Here is a 21,257-nt window from a genome sequence, read left to right as displayed (position 1 = left end):
TAATTTTCTCTCTCCTCTTTTTGTTGATGTTGTTGGGCTTTTTTTTTTTTTTTTTGGATTATTTTGATTTCTAATCTATCATGGTATAGATCAATTATTATTTTTTCATATGATGTACCGCGATTTGATTTAAGGTGGATCAAATTTTTTGAGTTAAATTAGAGTAGTTACAATCGAAATTGAGCAACCTCTGTGAACAAAATGAACACGTAGTACTTTAAATTAGAACATTTAATACACTAAAAATGAACATTTAGTACATAAAAAATGAACATATTTTATGATTGATTTTATCTTTATTTTTCGTTAATACTTATATACAATGAATTTGAACCTATATCCTTTGTCAAAAAAAAAAAAAAAGAACCTATATGAGAATATGACAATCATGTTCGTTTTTGATATACTAATTATTCATAATTTTTTTACATGTTCATTTTTTTACGTGTTCATTTTTTGTAATGCGTTCATATACCTTTATGAAATGTTCATTTTATTAGGTATGGTCCAACTTTTTTATGATTGTATGATAAATGTTCATTTTTATTATACTAAATGCTAATATTTTTACGTATTCTACTAAATATTCATTTTTTTTTATGTTATTATTATTATTATTATTATTAAATGTTCATTTTTAGGCAGTGATCCAACAGTTCTATGATTATATAATAATCATGTTCATTTCTAATATACTAAATGATAACATGTTCACTTTTTAGTACTAAATGTCCATTTATTTTTACATGTTCATTTTTTTATTACTAAAAGTTCATTTTTTTTTATGTTCATATTTTTTTTAACTAATTGTTCATTTTATAAAGAGTGGTTGAAACTTGAGCTAGGCTTATCTCGAGCCTGGCAGGTTAGGTTTTTAACGGCTGGTATGAGCTGGGTGATGGGCAAGTCCAGCTCTGTAGCTCAACATTTACAAAAAAAAAAAAAAAAAAAAAAAAAAAAAACTCAATTAGAGATAAATGTAGAAGATATTTAAAGCTCATTTGGTTAAATGCAGAAATTACAAATTTTTTGAAAATTTAATTTTCCAAGAAATGCTAAATAGTGCTTGGTCAATCATATAAATTTCCAATTACCTACGCATCTCTAGGTAGTTAAATTCCTTCATTTTATTTTATTTTATATTTATTTATTTATTTATTTTTGACAAGATTCCTTCATTATGTTAAAAGTAAAATTTTCTACGAATTTTTATCTTTCATGATTTTGTAAACTAAACACTATAAAATATTTTCTTTTCGTAGGAATTTCAATTTCTATTAACTTTTTTTTTTTTTTTTTTTTTTTTTTTTTTTTTTTTTGTCAACCAAACAACATCTTAGACACTATCATTGTTGGATTTCTAACATGTGATAGAAACTATACATCATCTGTTTCGTAATAATCGCAATAATAGACCTTGCACAAAGTTTTAAGAAATTTATAGGGCAGGGATTATAGGGTGAATTTTATAATTTAGAGTATAGTTAGTAGGGTCTGTGGGGATATATTCAGTTCTTAGTAAAAGAGATGAATAATACTTCCTTCGTTTTATTAGTATTGCAACAAGGATGAAATTACGCATCCCAAAGCACATTTTTTATGGTATATATCTATACTTGTGTAAAAGTAAAAATTATAAAAAAATGATATTGTGAAAGTATTTTATAACACGAATCCAACAAGATCCCACATGACCAGCTATATTTTGTTTAACGTATAAATCATATTATATGGTCAAACAAGAGTGAAGAATAAGTCTGTTGTTGCAACATTAATAGAACGGAGGAAGTAATAAGAAAAAAAAAGGAGTTTAAGTAAGGTTAGTATTAGGTAAAAAAAAATATTAAAATGTTATGCAAGTGAAATTAGAGGGAGATAAATAATTTAGCTCGTATTTTACCATATGGTGTAGAACAAGTTTGAGAGAACCATTGTTCTTATAAGGTTTCTCCTTATGTTTTGATGGACAAATTATTAATATAAGGCACTCTTTACGTGGTTCCAAAAGAAAGGGGAAGAGAAATAATAAAATATTTTGTGATAGTGAGTTCATCCCAAATTAGAAAGTATTATAATAAAATGAATGTAAAAGAAAAATATTATGATGATTACAAAATGAAAAAGGTAGTATTATATTTCATATTTTATCCACATTAGTTAAATGAAAAAGGCAGTACTACTTCCGTTTCTTTTTAGTTGACACGTATTCCTTTTTAGGAAGTTTTTTTTTTTAGTTGACACGTTTCCTTTTAGGATAACTTTTTTACCTTACATTTACAAGGTATCCCACTTGCTTTTTCATTCTCTGAATTGAATTGAATTGATTAGAGCTGAACTGAAATGAATATTTAATGAGAGAGGGAAATTAGGAGTTGAAGTGAATTAAAATGAACTGAACTGATTAGAGCTAAAATGAATTGAATTGAACTGACATTAGGTAAATGTGAATAAAACCTAAATAAAAACGGAAGAAGTACTATACTTCATACCTTATCCACATTAGATTTTGACGAAATGCGTCATTGATCGCCTACATCTCACATGATAATAGGACCCACCTGTGTAGCTCTACCATGAAAATCTAAAATTGTAGGTACATGTGGGGTGTCCATTATTTTTATTCTCCATACTCGTTCTGTCGTTCATTCGTTGGGCCTTTGGCAGAAATATAATTTTTTTTTTTTTTTTTTTTCCAGTTATATTTCATCATTGCTACTAGGGGTGCTTATCGAGCGAGTAGAACACGAGCTGAGGGGTGCTCGACTCAAATCGAAAACTTTTTACATGTGCTCAACTCGTACTCGCTAAAGTTTCGAGCAAATAAAACCTGCTCGACTCGTGCTCGTTAAAGTTTCGAGTCGAGTCGAGCAGCTCACATTCTGCTCGTTAAAATTTTGGTCCTTCTATTATTATATGCCTTTATTTATTTTTTGTTCAATTAATATTGTTTTCCTTATTATATATAGATTTTATTAAAAATTTACTCTTTCTTTTTTTATGATATAAATTAAGGCTTAATAAGTGTCAAATTTGTTTAAAGATAGTAACTTGTTGTTTGCAAATTCTATATTAATATTATATTATCGAGTTGCTCACGAGCTTATCGAGTCGAGTTAGAGCTTGCTTAACTCGTGCTCGTTAACATCTCGAGTCGAGTCGAATACGAGTCGAGCCAACTCGAGTCAAGTTTTGACCGAGCGTTGACCGAGTCGAATACGAGTTGCTCGCGAGCTGCTCAACTCAATTAGCACCCCTAATTGCAACATGTAAGATATGTACGGATTAATTATAAAATGCCTATTAAATAGAGATTGGAATAGAAGTAAATGAAAAAAACAATCCATCATTAATCAATCAATTAATAACTTAATACTAAAACAGACACGTGATACGTGTCACATCCTGATGTTGTTTTGTCAATCCAAAACTCTCCTTTTCTTTTTTAACCTTTTTTATTTGTTAATATTTGATTTTATAATAATATCATTCCAAATTCCTTTTTATTTGGTGTCCATAATTATTCTATAGACATTTACCTAAATAATTATTTTAAAAACTTAAAAAAAAAAAATTATTTCAACTCCTTTTTAGCTATCTTTTAAATGGAGTATCATTAGATTTTGCCAAAAAAGTTATAATAAATTGATGTTGTGTTTAACAAATGATTTTTTAGATATAAAGGTGACATATATTTGTAATTTTGTGTATGTTTGCACTTTTGCTAATAACTTCTTTTTTTTTTTTTTTTTTTTTTTTTTTTTTTTTTTTTTTTTTTTTTGAGATTTTAGTTTGTTGTTCGATTGATTTTTGATGTTTATTAAAAATGCATTTATAAATAAGTATTCACCAATATGGCCACTAGACCTGATCAAGCCTCGCCTGAAAAATTCTCGAGTTCAGGCAAACTAAGAAATCCATTTTTTAGATGATTTGTTGCTTTGTCTAATAATAATATAGATTATGACATTATAATTTCTATATATTTGATTTGTATGCTTTATCAAATTTTATTTGTTGGATATAATTAATTTTCTTAAAAAAATTAGACTTACCGTGCATTGCACGGACCTTAAGCTAGTGTTTCTACTAAAATGACACCATAACTTGATGATGTGTCATGTTATAATTGGTCAATTTTTTTTTATTTATTTTTAAAACCCTAATTGTACTATACATGTATGTATAATTGTAAATACATGTATTTTTTTTAAAGAATACGTAATTATAGTTTTTAAAAATCTATTTTTATCTTTCTAAAATCATTTTTGAAAATTAAATTATAATTAAAATTTAGAAAATAAAAAAAATTATAAATGTTCCTCATTCATGATCTAAACTAATCACCCCCAAAATCTTGTATAATCTATTCGCTACTTAGACCAAAATTCCGTCCAAACATCGGATTTATTGGGTTTCGAATATGCTTCCATGATCCATATACAAATTTCATTTTAGGGTTCGATTGATAATTTTGATTTATGTAAAAATCAAGTTGTTTGATAGTTTTGAGGATGAAAATAGCTTTAGGAGCGTGTATTACAATGATTTAAAGCACGAATTTTTCAATTTTTATGAAGATCAATGGATAACGAGGGTGTACTCTGCAATTTAGAGTTCAAATTTTTTTTTTGCAAACTTGTTTGATCCAGAATCGAGATTTATGATTTTTTTAATCTGTTTGTGGTTAGGTAATTACCTGTACTGAGTTAGGTGATTACCTGTATTTATTTAGGTCATTACCTAACTCACAAACCAGTTCGAGAAGACTTAATTAATTACATTTATTAGATCAAATAGGGGTTACAAACATAAAAAAAAAAATGCGACCACTTCATCTTCTACACACTTGATACTCCTTGTTCATTGACAAAATTACACAATTTTAGTTCACTTAAATCATATTTTCAAACCATTCAAAGCGGGGTTCATCCTTTGCAAATACTTATAAATGAGATTGTTGTTGAGGTTTAATTTCTTTATGAACAAAAACCTAAAATAAAAAATTGCAAATAAAAAACAAAAAGCAAAAACTTAATTTGTTTTCGAATTTTTATCCCCATTTTAGTTCGGATTTACAAATTTATCAACAACAAACTAACACTGATTTGAAAATGGGGAGCTAATCTATGACATGATTGATGAACAATATGAACAATGATGAACAATTTTAATTTTTAATTATAATTATAAATTCAAAAATAAATTGATATTATAAAAATAGACTTTCATAATTTATAATTATGTAAAAAAAATTACTATTAAAAAGATTACATACAAAAATAAAATTTTAATACATTATGGACATTCAAAATAATTTAAAATGAAAATAAAGATATTAAATATAGGCCAATCATATTTCGCCACATCAGTAAATTGTGGTGTCATTTTTAAAGAATGACATTGTAGAATTTTTTTTTTTTTTTTTTAAAAAACCCATAAAGCTGTGGTTAATTATAAGAGAGAAATTATAGATTAACAAGAAATACTTCAATAAATATGCTATTTTTATAAATGACAAATGTTGTAAATAGAGAAAATACAAGTAAATTACAATTCAACAATATGTATTTCCATTAGTAACAGTTTTTTCCCCTAAAGAAAAGGGCCAAGTTATTTTATAACGAACCCAATCCTTCCTATAACAGTATAACTCAATATACAAGTCATAGTATTAACAAATCAATATTGAATTGTAACTACGTTAATCAATTAATAATCCTACAATTGTTCCTAATCTCTCCACTTGCTCCAGTAAGTGGACTAATATTCCCCATTTTCACCATTGCATTAGCAAAATCAATAGCAAAAGCAGCAAAGTTTAAGCTATAAAGCCTAACCAACCTATCTTGTGATCCACCATTGAACAACTCTTGATCCGAGTGGAAAAGCCCACGTCTAATCACAAGGTCTTGAAAGTAACCATTATCGAAACGATTAGGCGATAGGATGTCAATTGGAGCGACGTTGTCATCCCCTGTACCGGAGGCAGGACCGGGACATGTTGACTTGCGGAGGGTGGCAAAGTTGGTGTCAATGTTGGTATCGTTGTAGATGTGGTCTCAGAAGGTGGTGCATCGTGCCTGACCGATAGTGTGTGCTCCTGAGAGGGCGGTCATGTCACGAGCGTTTAGGCCTTGGGCGGCGAAGGAAGAGATCAAGGTACTTAGGTTGGCAAAGGGTGGTGGGAGATTAGCGTTGGCTGCACTTTGGCTTGCTGTTTTTGCATCCTTTCTTCCCAATGGTACTATCCATGTAGGGCCTCCTAACTGCATGAAAAATTGCTAAAATTACTTAGAATTGTAACGTATGATATGTTTATAACAACAAGTTTTCATATACTAGAAATATTAACTAGACAAATTTTTTAAAATTGAGAATGAGGGATAACTCAAGTGGTTAGAGCTTTCCTCCCGATTTCAGGAGATCCTGAGATTGATTCTCACCCCCGTCCTTGTGGCTCTCTAAACACCAAAAGAAAAAAAAAAAATTTTTAAATTATGTAGCATTTATGCTAAATATCTATAATTATATAAGAGGAAAACTTATAAAAAGTTGATATTGTGAAAATATTTTACCAGACAAATCTAATAAGATCCCACATGAGTATATTTTTCTTTACGTATACATCGTAATATGTGGTCAAACAAGTGTGATGAATAATGAAAAATTCTAGTTATTGCAATATTACTAAAACGGAGGAATTATCATCTAATGTTGCATTATAAATTTTTGAATTATAAAACAGAGTATTTGTTTTAGATTTTTAGTTCTAGATCTACTTACCAAGAAAACTGAAGCTCGCGCTGCAAGTGCGAGTACGTCAGCACACGAAACCGTTCCACTACAAGCTGCTTCTACATTAGACTTGATTGTATCAATTACATCAAAGCCTCTAGCTGAATTTCGATTGGGTAACGCGTTCTTTTCTCCGGTGAAGGTGGGTGTATCATCGAGGAGGACGGAAGCATCACATCCCTAACGACACAAACATATCAATATATAGTAGACAATAAATTAGACATACATGTAGTTTAAATAAAAACTCAAACATAATTGTACATTTTATTTCAAAGTCTTACATTAACAAAACAATCATGAAAGAACAATCGAAGGATAGAAGCTCCCATTCGCGGCTCCTTTACTAACGCCTGCCTCATAGTATTAGTTACAATAAGTTGAAGCGTAGGGCATGTCCTAGCATAGAAAAACGGTGTAAGTTGTGCATTTGTAGAGCTTGCGATAAGCAAAACAAGAGAGAGTAAAATCGAAAAACGGATTGTAGAAGCCATGAAACGGGTGCTCAAATTTGTATGCAGACAAGATGTTGTGCTATCAATTATTGTAAGTTGTGAGGTGAAGTAGAGAATGAAGGGAAGTAACACTAGTATATATATTGCCATAATAAGCTAAGCATGGTGCATATGAAGCCAAAAACAACGTGCATGGCCAAGTTACATACATTGTGCTGACTTTATGTCAAAGATTACAACTTAAACGCGTTTCCTTGAATTATTTCAAACCAAGATAATTTTTAGTTGACTTAAATTATACTTAGGGCCTGTTCATATTTACTGAACTGAGCTGAACTGAACTGAACTTAACTGATTGAAGCTGAACTGAACTGAACTGAACTGATTGGAACTGAACTGAACTGAACTAAATTGAGCTGAAATGAATATTTTATGTGAGAGGGAAATTAAGAGCTGAACTGAACTGAACTGAACTGAATTGATTGGAGCTGAACTGAACTGAACTAAACTGAAATTAAGTAAATATGAACAGGCCCTTAATGATATCAATCAAGTGATGGTGAAGCCAATTTATACATTAAGTTGCTCCATTACTTTCTTACATAATATTACAATAATTAGCAATCACCAATAAAAAAACACTATATAAATTATTCAATTAAACCCCTGTATAGTATTTATGGCGTAATCAAATTCTTTCAACCATCAAATATTTTTATACTTTGACGTTTTCAAATGGATTCAAATGATTTACGAATTAATTGCATCACTAACATAACTGTTTCCATTTCATAGTATTTATATTATTTAAACTATATACGGTGATTTATACTTCAGGGAAAAATACATGTAGAGCAATACTACAGGATAATTAGCATGTGAAAATTCGAAATCAAAACCAAAACCTGTTGCAACAAGTTTCTTAAAATTGGAGCCTCCTAATCCGAGAACCAGAGGTGGAACCAATGAGTACTAGTTCGGGCTCGAGGATCCGTCGTCATTTGATTTTGAGAAGGTATCGGGTGCGGCAAGCCGCACCAAACAATTCATTCGTCAAGTACATATGATATGCAATATTTGCTCATCAGCATATGTATTATTTGATAAAGGATATGTACAACTTGTTGGAGGATATGTGTTATTTAATAAAGGATACGTACAATTTTGTTGTAAGATATGTATTGTTTGTTATAGGATATGTAGTATTTGATAAAAAAATATGTACAATTTATATGTGGTAGAGGATACTACAATTTGTTAGAGAATATCATCATATAGCCAATAGAGGATACCGTCCAGTCTATAGATGATATAGGAGACACAATTATAAATGATATCATATAGCCAATAAAGGATATCATCCAGCCAATAAAGGATATCATAGACACAATTATGATATCATATAGCCAATAGAGGATATCATTCAACCAATAAATGATATCATAGACACAATTATAAATGATATCATATAGCCAATAGAGGATATCATCCAGCCTTGATATCATATAGCCAATAGAGGATATCTACCGGCCAATAGAGGATATACTCCGGCCAATAGATGATATCATCCAGCCAATAGAGGATATAAAAAATCCCTGGACTGACAAAATACTTGGTCAGTCTGGAGTGACGTAATAGTTTGTGTTTTAGATTTGTTTTAATGGTTTGAATTTTAATTGTTATTCCAAAATGGGCTTGAATTGTTGTAAGTTGTTGATAGGGTACACAATAACAAGTTCCAATTACAAAAAAAAAAAAAAAAAAAAAAAAAAAAAAAAAAAAAAAATTTAAGAATAGAAACCAGAACTTATTGCAACAATTTTAATTTCCATTATTGTTACCAAAAAATAGAGCGGTGGCTCATGTTAAAGAAAAAAAGTGATGATGTAAAAATGGTGTGTAAATAGTAGGGGGCGTAAGAGAAGCAAGAAAGCAATTTCAACTTCCAGAAACAAATGGAGTAAAAGTGCAAATTAGTTGGTGTATATTAATTGCTGTTGTTATACCTAGTCAAAATAACACTTATGCTCTTTGGGGTTTAGCTGTGTTCTTTTTGTCTTAAACTCGGTATATGTTCTTTTAATTTATACTGATATTATTTTGAATATGCCCCATGTTCTTTTAATTTTTGATTGTATCTTTTAATTTATACTGATTTCAATACCGCTTATGTTCATTTAACTTTTGAATAAATTGAGCACGTTTTTGGGGTTTAAAGTATAGTGTTGAGTATTGTATTAATATCTTTATATATATATTTATAGATGCTGACTAGGATGAGCTTTTCATTATTCCAAGGAAAGTTTGTTAGAGTTTTTGGTGTTGTATTTTCTGTATATATATGTTGTAGTATCTCATAATAAAATGAACTTAACATTCCCACATATTACAGCTTCTTTCTCTAAATTCTCTCTGTTCTTCTTCTATATTTTCTCTCTAGAAAAATCAGTGAAATCTGGGTTTTCACATGGTATCAGAGCAATTCCTGGATTCGATTGCTTGATTACTTCTTATTCTTCGTTCTTGATTTCTTCTTGGTTCTTGATTTCTTTGATTAATCGAGTGAAATTACTCCACGATTTTCTTAATTTTCTTTGTTTAATTTCGTTTGATTGCGATTTCAATTTTCTTCGATTTCTTCTCTATTTCTTCTGGATTTTTTTTAAAGACTTCTGGATTTCTTTTGAATTTGAGCTCGATTCTTAGTTATGGCTCCAGAAATTTCTTCACAACATAACAATTTTGGTGTGAACTTCAACGATCCTTATTTCCTCACAGATGGAGATCATCCTGGCATGCAGCTTGGGAATACTATTCTAACTGGACCTAATTTTGTCAATTGGAGTCGTAGTGTTCGAATGGCGTTGATTACGAAGAACGAATTGCAATTTTGATGGTACTCTTCCTTCTCCAGGTAACGATCATTCTGATCATAAAAAATGGCTGCGTAATGATTATATGGTGATGTCTTGGATTTTGAATTCAATTGATGAAAATTTGGCTGAGAGTTTCATGTTTGTGAATTCCTTTGTTGAATTGTGGTCTGAACTTGCTGAGAAGTTTGGACATACTAATGCTCCTCAATTATTTGAGTTGCATCGTAATTTGAGCTCTACTGCTCATAATAATGATATCATAGCAGAATAATATGGTAGATTGAAGAGAGCTTGGGATGAATTACAGATTCTTGAAGCTATTCCTGATTGTACATCTGGTGCTTTAAAGCTGTGTAGTTGTGGAATTCTTAAGAAGCTCTTTGAAATGGACCAGAGAAGGAAGTTGATGCAGTTACTTTCTGGTCTTAATCGTAACTATGATAAGGTCACAACAAATTTGTTGAGTTCTGACAAGGCATACCGTACTTTACAACATATTGAACAACAACATAAGCTCAATCATTCTGCTACATCAGTTGAGATGAATGTTTTGAATGTTTATGCTCAGAACATTCAGCCTAACACTAGTAGAAAAAAGCAAAAAGGCATCGGTTCAAAATCCTCCTAACCCACCGGTTTTGAACCGTTGAGTATTTGACGGATGCCAATTCATCCAACAAATGCCACCGGTTCAAAACCGGTAGGAAAAACAGATTTTGGCAAAAATCTTCCGGATTTTTTTTTTTTTTTTGGTTTTTTAACTTATTGGCACCGGTTATCCGGTGCCATTTATGTATATATTTATTTTTATTTTTTTCCTATTTTCTTGCAATAATATTAAAAAAAAAACTGTAATTCCAGCAATAATAACCTGTTTTTCTTGCCATTATAATTGATATTAACAAAAATAATTATAATTATAATTATAATTATTATTATAATAATCAATAATAATAATATTATTAATAATTATAATAAGAATAATTTCTAAATTGTAATAAAAACAACAATACATATATAGATATAATTTTTTCCAAACGCAATACAATATATAAAAAGTGTTATATATATATATATATATATATATATATATATATATATATATATATATATATATATATATATATATATATATATATATATATATATATATATATAAACAATACTAAGTAATTAATGAATAATAATATAGTTAAAAAGTTAACAAAACATAAATTCACAATAAAAGTGACATTTACATGTTAAGGTGATAGAAGACGCCAACATGTCTCGAACTTCATAAGTTCCTTGCTTGTCAACGGACCATCCTTTTGTACCTTGCAAAACTTGAAATACATAAAAAAAAATATGTTAGAATTAATTAATTAGGTTAAACATTATGTATTTTCTATTTCTTTCTCATAACATATCAATATTATCTAGTCTTAGGTTTCTAAGGCTTGAAATCACATCAAAATAGCATTTTACTAAGTTTAAAGACGTATTTTAATAAAAAATGGCCCAAATATGGCCTATAAGACTTCGATTTAGCCCATTTTCTACCTTTCTTATCAAATGAACTATTTCTTTCTCATAACATGTCAATGCTACCTAGTTTTAGGTGTCTAAAGCTTAAAATTGAATCAAAAGAGCATTTTACCAAAAATGGCCCCAATATGGCCTACATGCATGACTTCTATTTAGCCCATTTTTTACATTTTTTATCATATGATCTATTTCTTTCTCATAACATGTCAATATTATCTAGTTTTAGGTGTTTAAGGCTTACAATTGAATCAAAAGAGCAATTTACCAAAAATGGCCCAAATATGGCCTGCATGACTTTTATTTCGCCCATTTTCAACATTTCTTATCAAATGAACTACTTATTTCTCATAACATGTCAATATCATCTAATTTTAGGTTTCTAAGGTTTGAAATCACATCAAAATAGCATTTTAACAAAAATGGCCCAAATATGGCCTATATGACTTCTATTTAGCCCATTTTCTACCTTTCTTATCAAATGAACTTTTTCTTTCTCATAACATGTCAATATTATCTAGTTTTAGGTGTCTAAGGCTTAAAATTGAATCAAAAGAGCATTTTACCAAAAATGGCCCCAATATGGCCTACATGACTTCTATTTAGCCCATTTTCTACATTTTTTTATCAGATGATCTATTTCTGTCTCATAACATGTCAATATTATCTAGTTTTAGGTGTCTAAGGCTTAAAATTGAATCAAAAGAGCAATTTACCAAAAATGGCCCAAATATGGCCTGCATGACTTCTATTTCGCCCATTTTCTACATTTATTATCAAATGAACTACTTAATTCTCATAACATGTTAATATTATCTAGTCTTAGGTGTCTAAGGCTTGAAATTGAATCAAAAGAAAGTGCATTTCATTAAGTTTTAGGACTTACCTCATCAAGCTGTTGACTGTTCGTACAATGAGTCACTATGTCAAGCATGAATCTCATCACATACAAGCCACAATCAACTCCATTATCAACTAGCATATGGCGAACAAATCACATGAGTGAAACATGCATAGCTAATTAGCAAAAATTCACACAATGTTTTTTTTTTAAGATAATCACAATATCGTGTAATTTACCATCAGTGATTTCCATGTAGGACCCTGAGGAGCATGACAATGTAGCTTCTTCATAACACTGTAGTAAAGTACATTCAAATTTGATTAGTCTTCTGACTACTAAATGAGTTAGTTAGCAATAATCATCACTAGGTAGCTATATATATATATATATTTAATTTTGCAATATAGCTTTCACGAGCCACTTCTGTGTTGATCGAGCTGAATCAAGGTGATAGATTGTGTTATTGGAATTACAAATCACCATGAGGGTCCAATGCTCCCTACATAAATTCACAATAGACAAACAAATCAATATTTAGGAGTCAACATATAATGAGGCCAAACAATTGAATTTGACATGGTTAGACATACTCATCATAACATGGGGCGAATATGAACTTGTTTCCCGCACGCACTGATTCCCTGATACTCTGTTCAACATAATACATCATGTCATGGTGGTTGCCTAAGATTATAGGAGTGAATATCTGCTCGGGGCATAACCACCCAACTTTTCAAGGAGAATCAGTGTCACTTAAGTGCTCTTGTAGTGCTCTGCGTGCATGAACATTGAATAATTAATCAAATGAAGGATATTCACCACTAATTTGAATAACATAGATTAAGTGGCATTGAAGTACCTCATGAATGTTTGAATAAGGGAAATGTAAAGAATTGCACCACGTAGAAATTCCTTCACATCTTCTTTGTTAATCCATGCAACTGCATCCTCATCATAGTGGAACATTGCCTTAGGAAGTGCAACTTCAATGGGATCGACCAAATGACTAACACGATTGTGAAGAAAGGTCAAATCCTTAGAGAGCGATTGAAGTACAATGTCTTTAACAAGTGGAGTAGGTTTCATGGGTGAACCTCTCAAAGAGTTCAACTTCGACGCTTGTTCACTCTTGGACCGTTGTTCACTCATCTTCTTTTTAGGTTGATCAATGCTTTTAGGCTCCTCCACCCTCCTTTTGGCTTCTATGTGAAATCTGAAACTTCAACGACTGAGTGAGTTAAAAAAAAAGTGGCTCAAAAAAAAAAAAAAATTCAAGTGCAGCTGCCCAGGCCCCTACAGCCTAGGCAGGTGCTGCCGAGGCCGCAGCAGCCCAGGTAGGTGCTGCCGAGGCCGCAGCAGCCCAGGCAGGTGCCGCCGAGGCCGCAGCAGCCCAGGAAGGTGCCGCCGAGGCCGCAGCAGCTCAGGCAAGTGCTGCCGAGGCCGAAGCAGCCAAGGTAGCTGCTGCCCAGGCCTCAGCAGCCCAGGAAACAGCTGCCATGGCCGCAGCAGCCCAGGAAGCTGCTACCAAGGCCGGAGCAGCCCAGGGCAGCGGCTGCCGAGGCCGCCGCAGCCCCGGCGTCGGAGATGGGGGCCGGGGAGTCATGAGTGAGTGCTGTTTTGGGTTTTTTTTTTAAGAGGTGTAGTTAGAGAGTGCCGAACGGTTATTTAACACAAAAAAAATAAAAATAAATAAATTACCTCGTTGATCAGCCTTACCCACGCACGTGGCTAATCCACAAAGCTACCTTGAGCTTGCCAAAGCTTAGTTATATCAACCTCCTCTATGGGCACCGGTAGTGGGATGTCTTCGAACCCCGTAATCACCGAATTGATCCCAACCGAGTAATGATGTGGCCTCATCGTATCATCGGTCGTCGCTTGTGCACTACCATACGCCACCAAATGCAATTCTCCACTATTTGATAGCCCTAGGCCTAGAAGTGCACATTGGGTGTCTTCCTACACTTGTAAAAAAAGAAGTTATCAAAAGAGGTCTTTTCCTACACCATTGATAATATAACGAAATTCATTACGCTATAACCAAACAAATCACCTGTAAATCTGGATATTCATGCGGTGTTCGATTATCAAGCTCCCTCGAGTTCGCATGTGTAGGAGTAGCAACCTACAATAGTTCATAAATAATGCCACCTTAGATCTCACGTAACTCAATATTTAAAACTTGTAATAGATTTGAAACTACCTCATGTAGCACATCTTCTCCATGTCTCTCATCTCCTCCATGTCTATCACCTTCTCCTTGTGGGTGACTACATGAGTCGACTGGTGTAGTCATGGGGAACGGCAAGCTCGGTAAGTTCATCTGCTTCGCCCAAGCATTGAATTCACCTACTATCTCGTTGCGTACTTGTTCCTTAATTGATGCCACCTTGGCATCCAAGTCATCCGGTGAGTTAACACTTGCTCGAGATCGACCCGATTTTGTGTATTCTAGACCCATCACCTTTTCCCATCCTAGTAATGACCCTTCCGAACCTACTAGTCGTCCTGGATGGTAGGGCTCTCCCAAAGCTAAGGTGAAAGGATCTTTCTCCACACTTGGGACCAATTTGCCCTCTACAAGCTCTTCAGTGTACTCAAGTTGTAGCAAAAGGAAAAAGGATGTTAATAATACAGTTAATGTTTTGTATAGTGATAATTTTGTAAAACCTTCTTAAAATTCAACAGTTCATAGGTAACTTAAAAGTTTATCTGCCATATTTTTGGTTTCTGGATCCTTGATGACCTATTTTCTGGTTTCCTTATCAAACGTACGGAGCGAACAAATGAAATCACCAGCACGACTCACCAAAGTAGTGACCGTGGAATTAGAGGGTTCTTTCGATGACCCTAGAAGCGATTTGGGGTATATACCCTTTTCGATCCACGTTCCCCTCCATTCACCAAATGTCTTAGGCCCCATACGATGGGTAAACTGCCTCTGCAATGCATTTTTTGTATTTTGCTCTCGAAGTTCTTACATAAAAACAAATGTTAGTATCATTACTTCAAAAAGAGTCAAGCTATTATTCAATTGACATCAGATTTACCCAAACTTACTATTGCTTTCTCTTGACTTTTTTGAATGACGAAAGATTCCCAGTCATCTTTTGGCACGCTCTGCCATTTTTGCCACGAGAGAAGGTCATCCTCAACAATTTCGTCATTTCCACCTTCATTACCCTTTCCCTTGCAAGCTTTCTTCTTCTTTGGTTTCTTTTTCTTATAGATCCATTATTTAAGGTGGTCTTAAAGGCTTTGAATCTTTCCACTACTAAAGATTCAAACACCCTTCTCTTGTCGGCATCATTAGGAATATTAAACAGCTTCTGCAAGCACAAATACAAACCGATTATTAGTTTCTATTTACAAACAACCGTAAGGTGAAGGTTTTTATAATTGTCTAAATGTGCCAACAAAACACTTACCCTTGTATCATCCCAAAAGGTTTGAATCAAACCTAGAGGTACTTGCCGCCATTTAAGTGTAATGGGGATTTTGCGCGCACACATGCCATCTTGGTTAGCATATTGTAGACGCCATTTGCCCGCAGGTTGGCCTTTGTTGTCATACTCCAAAACCATCGGACCGGTAGGTTTCTTAAAACTTGTCGTCGGACCCCTACCCTTTCTCTTAGAGGATGTCTTTACCCCCCCTCCACCACCTGTGTTGTTTTGAACTTGTCCTTGGCTTTGAGTTTCAGGAGTCGGGTCCTCACCAACAATCTCATAAACTGTATTTTTCAATAGGCGGCGCACGTTCAGCTGAAACTTCAAATTCTTCAAGCCTACGCTCAAACTCATCTTGAGCCTGATCCTCTGGCTCACCCAAATCAACCTCCTTGTTCACATCATAAGGCTCATCCTCGTCCTCGTCCTCATAGTCATTATCATCATCATCCTCAATATCCTATACACAATGAAGGTCATAATCGTCCTCCATGAGATATAAACACCTGTCATTACAAACATAAAACAATATTAGTGTATAGTAAAGTAGAAGCTCATTTATGCCATTTTCGCCTAATTACGATCCTATAACCTTGTATTTGCATGCAAATGAATACTCTTATGAAATTTCAAACATCAAACATGTTAAATATAATGAATATGAGTTGTTAGAATGATTAAATGTTAGTTTATACACAAAACAAAGGATTTGGGTTAAGTAGAAGCTTATTTATGTTATTTTCACCTACTTATGGTCATATAACCTTGTATTTGCATGGAAATGAGTACACTTAGGCAATTTCAAAATGTAAACATGTTAAATATAATGAATATGAGTTGTTATAATGATTAAATGTTAGTTTATACACAAAACAAAGGATTTGGGTTAAGTAGAAGCTCATTTATGCCATTTTCACTTACTTATGGTCCTATAACCTTGTATTTGCATGAAATGAGTACACTTAGGAAATTTCAAACTATAAACATGTTAAATATAATGAATATGAGTTGTTAGAATGATTAAATGTTAGTTTATACGGCTATTTCACCAAATGCCACTGAGCACTTTGAAAATTCACCAAATGCCATCGGACTTTTCAGAATTCACCAAATGCCACTCACAAATAGTACAATGACATGACGTGCCATTAATGAGGTATGTCCGTTAGTTTTCAGTTAATGTGAAATGACCAGTATGCCCTTATGCCCTTTATTGGGGTTAATGGCGCGTTAAAGCTCATTGACTCTTAACTTCTTCAAGTTAGATAAAAAAAAAAAAAAAAATTCCCCTCTCTCATTGTTCTTCTCTGTTCTTCGAGCTTTCACCATCATTCAAACCCAGTAATCCAATCAAACAAGAAGCTTTGTTGAACACCTGAACAAAACACTCCTAAAAATTGAAACTTTTTTTGGTGTTGAAGTTGGGCGAACCAGAACAGCGGTGACAAAGTAGGGGAGGAAGTAGAAGAAAAACGCAATTTAATTTGGATTTGGGGTGTTGGAGATAGCAAGCAAGGTAATTATCGCCCTTTCGATCTTCATTTCGCATTTTGAATCTGACATTTTTTGCGAAAATTGAGTTACGGTTAGGGTTTTCTGAAATTTTCATCTAAATGTGATTACTTGACTTGACTTGTGTGATTTAATCTTAAATTTCATGTTAAAAATTGTTATTTGTTGGTATTGATTTGGCATTGTTATGGTTTGTGATTGTGAAGTCTTTGACTTCCATTTTTTGCAATTTTTGTATTCGTAGGTTAGGCTTTGGTATGTGGTTGTTGATATGAATCATGGGTGTTGATGTTCAGTAAAGTAATATGTCTGTAATTTTTTGTTGATAGGATGAGTAGAGTGTGGCTTGATGTCCATTACAGAGATCAGGGGTTTCATGTACTGGTTGATGATACTGACAGAACAAGTCTAATGGACTTGTATGAGTTTATGTTTGAGGACTTTGTTAAGCAAAATGTGATCCTTCCCAAATGCTTTAGTTTGTATGTTATGCCATCTAGAACTAATAGGAAGTTGGAGTTAAGTGGGGATAGGGACATGCTGAAAATGTGGGATTGGTTTCAAGGTAAGGAAACAATAGTAATATACTTAGAGGAAGAACAAACTCCTAAGAAGGTGTTTAAGGATGTTGAGGGTAATTGGCAAAGAAGGGTTAAGGTCATGGCTGAGAAGGCTAGGTTGGAACAGGAAAAGGCCCAGGCTGAGAAAGAGTTGGAGGAACAACAACCTTTTAAAGTTGCAGTTGAGGTTCCTCTTGCTAATGTTGATGGGGGTGATCTTGAGTATGTTAGAGTGTTTGGAACCCAAGAAGCTGATGAGGTTTTCCCTGGGGCATTTCAGCCTCAGCCTGAACAAAGTACTCATCCCCTAACTCCACCTAAACACTCTCAACCAACTTCTCCTCTGAACCAGCCCAAAACCTCATGTCCAAGGAAGAAAATTACTCCTAAGAAAAGGAAAAAAACACCCAAAAAAATCCAACCCTCCCCTCAACCAGAAACAGCCCCACCATCTCAACCACCCTCCCCTCAACCATAAACAACCCCACCACCTCAACCACCCTTCCCTCAACCACAAACAACCCCGCCACCTCAACCACCAGTTTCAAATCAATCACAAATAGCCTGTCCACCTGAACCATCTGCAGCAACTAGCAGTTATAAACCTAAAAAGGGAGGCATATCAAGACCTGAGGGATTTAGGTCCAAGAAGAGTGCTGCAAAAAAGGTTACTTCTGAGGAGCAAGGTGTTACTTTAAGGAGATCAGAGAGAAATAGAGCAAGGAACAGAGCACCTGAAATAGAGGAGAGGTCTGATGAGTCTGGCAGTGATAGTGAAGATGATAATTACATACAATCTGACAGTGAGGAAGTTGAAGATGATTATGAAGCAGACATTGGTGACTTCATAGAGGAGGAGATAGAGATAGATTGTCTATATGATGACATTCCTGAGAAGCAGTTTGAGGATTATCTTGATGGTAGTTTTACCATGGATACTACAGGAATGGTAAAATATGGACATATCAAGAGTTTGGAGCCATTAGACTAAAGCCATGGTTGATATTTGGAGACAGGGAATCATTTATGGAAGTTTTCAAAGACTACTGCATACAAGAAGGATTTGGTGTTTGTGTTGAAAAGACTGACAAAATAAGATATATTGCAAGGTGTGCTGTAAATGGTTGCAACTGGAGAATTCATGCCTCCACCATGACAGACAAGGTGAGCTGGGTAATCAAGACTTTGACAGGGAGCATAAAAGTTGTGGAAGGCTGGAGATTAACCCAGTTGTAACATCTGAGTGGCTGTGTAGACATCTACAGTCAGACATTTTAGCAAATCCTGACATCCCAGTTGAGTCTTTACAAAGATTCTGTATGGAAAGGTTTAGGATTGAAGTTAAAAAAAGGCTCTTTTACAAGGTGAAGGCAATGTGCAAGGAGAGGATTCATGGGGGTTTTGGAGAGGCATACTCACTATTGCCTAAGTATGCTGAAATGGTGAAGGAGAAAAACCCAGGTAGTTATGCTTTGGTCACTTGGGGTGAATCAAATGCAAATGAGCCACCAAGATTCAAGGCTTGTTTTTTTTTCTTTTGCTACCCAATGTAGGGGATTCTTGAGGGGCAGTAGACCCATAATTGGTATTGATGGAACTCACTTAAGTGGGCATTTCAAGGTAATCTTTCTCACTGCAGTTGGAATAGATGGGAACAATGAGATTTTTCTCATTGCTTATGGAGTGGTTGGCACTAAGAGCATTGACAGCTGGGGTTATTTCCTAAGGAATTTGAAAATCCTATTTGAGAAGGAAGGCTGCAGTAGAGATGATTGGACTTTCATCTCTGACAGAATGAAGGTAAGCCATCTTTGAAAACACTTTATAAAATCTGATTTACTTCTTCATGTATTAACTCATGTATTAACTGATGGCTTTGCTTACAGGGTGTTGACATAGCAATTCATGACACATTCCCCAAAGCTACTAGAAGAATGTGTTGCCAGCACTTGTACACAAACTGCAAGGCCAAAGGATTTAGTGGTTCAGTCTTCCATAAGCTTTTCTGGATTGCAGCTGATGCATAAAATGAGTATGTATTCAACAAAGCAATGAAGAAAATACTTGAGTACAATCCTAAGATTGCTAAATACTTAGAGAGCTACACTGAGGTCTGGTCTAGGCATAAGTTTGATAATGCACTGTGTTGTGATCATAACACAACAAATTTTGTAGAGTCTTTCAACTCATGCACACAACCCTATAGAGATCTACATGTTCTGAAACTACTTGAAGGTAACCACATCAACACATAACTACTTGCATTAACACATGCATTATCTGATTTTACATTTTTGTGTGAATGTTGTATTGCAGCTGTAAGGTAGTGGGCAATGAAGAGGATTGGCTTAAGGTTTGACAAAGCTATAGGCATGGGGGATATGGACCTAACTGAGTATGCAACAAAGATTCTGCAAGCAAGATCAGATAAGTCTAGGCTATGCTATGCAACCCCATGTGGTGGTGATGAATTTGAGGTGAGAGACCAACGTGTGCATTTTCCCATCAAGCTTAGCAGAGGCACTTGTGGATGTGGGAAGTGGCAGCATTCAGGGATCCCTTGCAAACATGTGCTAAGGGTTATTTATCACCAGAGGCTACAACCTACAGACTTTGTAGCTCCTTGTTTCAAAGGGAAGACGTACAAGCTTACTTATGCAGAGCATACGCACCCAATGCCTGACCTAAGTCAATGGCCATCAGTCAACCTGCCTGACATATTACCACCATTGGTGAAAAGATCTGCAGGAAGACCAGAAAAGCAAAGAAGAAGAGGGCCAAATGAAGCTAGGAGAGGGAAGAAGCATTCTACAATTAAGTGCAGCTTATGTGGTGAGTTGGAGCACAACATTTTGACTTGTGCATCTAGGAAAAAAACCCCTACAACTGAAGCAAGCACATCAAATAGAGCAGCAGCATGAATGGACAACAACTCCCCTTTTGAATGCACAGCCTGAAAAGTCCCTGTAATTTTTTGAACATAATTAGTGTAGTGTGTGTTGTGTTGTCTTGTTTATTTTGACATGTCCATGTAGTATTTTTGTGAAACTGATGTAAACAGTAAGCTCATGTTTTGAACAGTAAGCTCATGAGTATGAACAAGAAGCTTTTTTTTTTTAACAGGAAGCTATTATATAATATGGACATGATTGAAAATTTCCCTCTTTATTAAATTTCATTGCAACTACAATAATTCATTTCATCATTACAATCACAATTACAAAACACATCAGTGCCCCTAA

At 33.8% G+C, this 21,257-nt stretch overlaps 2 protein-coding genes and 1 pseudogene across 2 annotated transcripts; 2 read left to right on the top strand and 1 right to left on the bottom strand.

The window, feature by feature from the left end:
* Positions 1-5,500: 5,500 nt before the first annotated feature.
* LOC145587801 (peroxidase-like) lies at positions 5,501-6,420 on the bottom strand (annotated as a pseudogene).
* Positions 6,421-19,041: 12,621 nt separating this feature from the next.
* On the top strand, positions 19,042-20,042 carry LOC145588841 (uncharacterized). Its single transcript, XM_081645437.1, has 4 exons — positions 19,042-19,179; positions 19,281-19,476; positions 19,655-19,815; positions 19,902-20,042. Exons 1-4 carry the CDS (start codon positions 19,042-19,044, stop codon positions 20,040-20,042), a joined length of 636 nt encoding a protein of 211 aa, XP_081501563.1.
* A 306-nt stretch (positions 20,043-20,348) lies between these two features.
* On the top strand, positions 20,349-20,936 carry LOC145588840 (uncharacterized). Its single transcript, XM_081645436.1, has one exon. It carries the CDS (start codon positions 20,349-20,351, stop codon positions 20,934-20,936), a length of 588 nt encoding a protein of 195 aa, XP_081501562.1.
* The last annotated feature ends 321 nt before the right edge of the window (positions 20,937-21,257 follow it).

Source organism: Chenopodium album, chromosome 17, assembly GCF_948465745.1.
Source record: "Chenopodium album chromosome 17, dcCheAlbu1.1, whole genome shotgun sequence".
Lineage (NCBI taxonomy): Eukaryota > Viridiplantae > Streptophyta > Magnoliopsida > Caryophyllales > Amaranthaceae > Chenopodium > Chenopodium album.
This window is presented reverse-complemented; position numbering and strand designations above follow the sequence as displayed.

What these genes read in the sequence shown, in the direction of transcription:
- LOC145588841 (XM_081645437.1), top strand. Translation starts at nt 19,042, where the DNA reads ATGGAAGTTTTCAAAGACTACTGCATACAAGAAGGATTTGGTGTTTGT. An exon ending in CCTCCACCATGACAGACAAG is followed by an intron (nt 19,180 to 19,280) that starts GTGAGCTGGGTA and finishes AGACATCTACAG; the next exon opens with TCAGACATTTTAGCAAATCC. An exon ending in GGTGAAGGAGAAAAACCCAG is followed by an intron (nt 19,477 to 19,654) that starts GTAGTTATGCTT and finishes TTCTCACTGCAG; the next exon opens with TTGGAATAGATGGGAACAAT.
- LOC145588840 (XM_081645436.1), top strand. Translation starts at nt 20,349, where the DNA reads ATGAAGAGGATTGGCTTAAGGTTTGACAAAGCTATAGGCATGGGGGAT.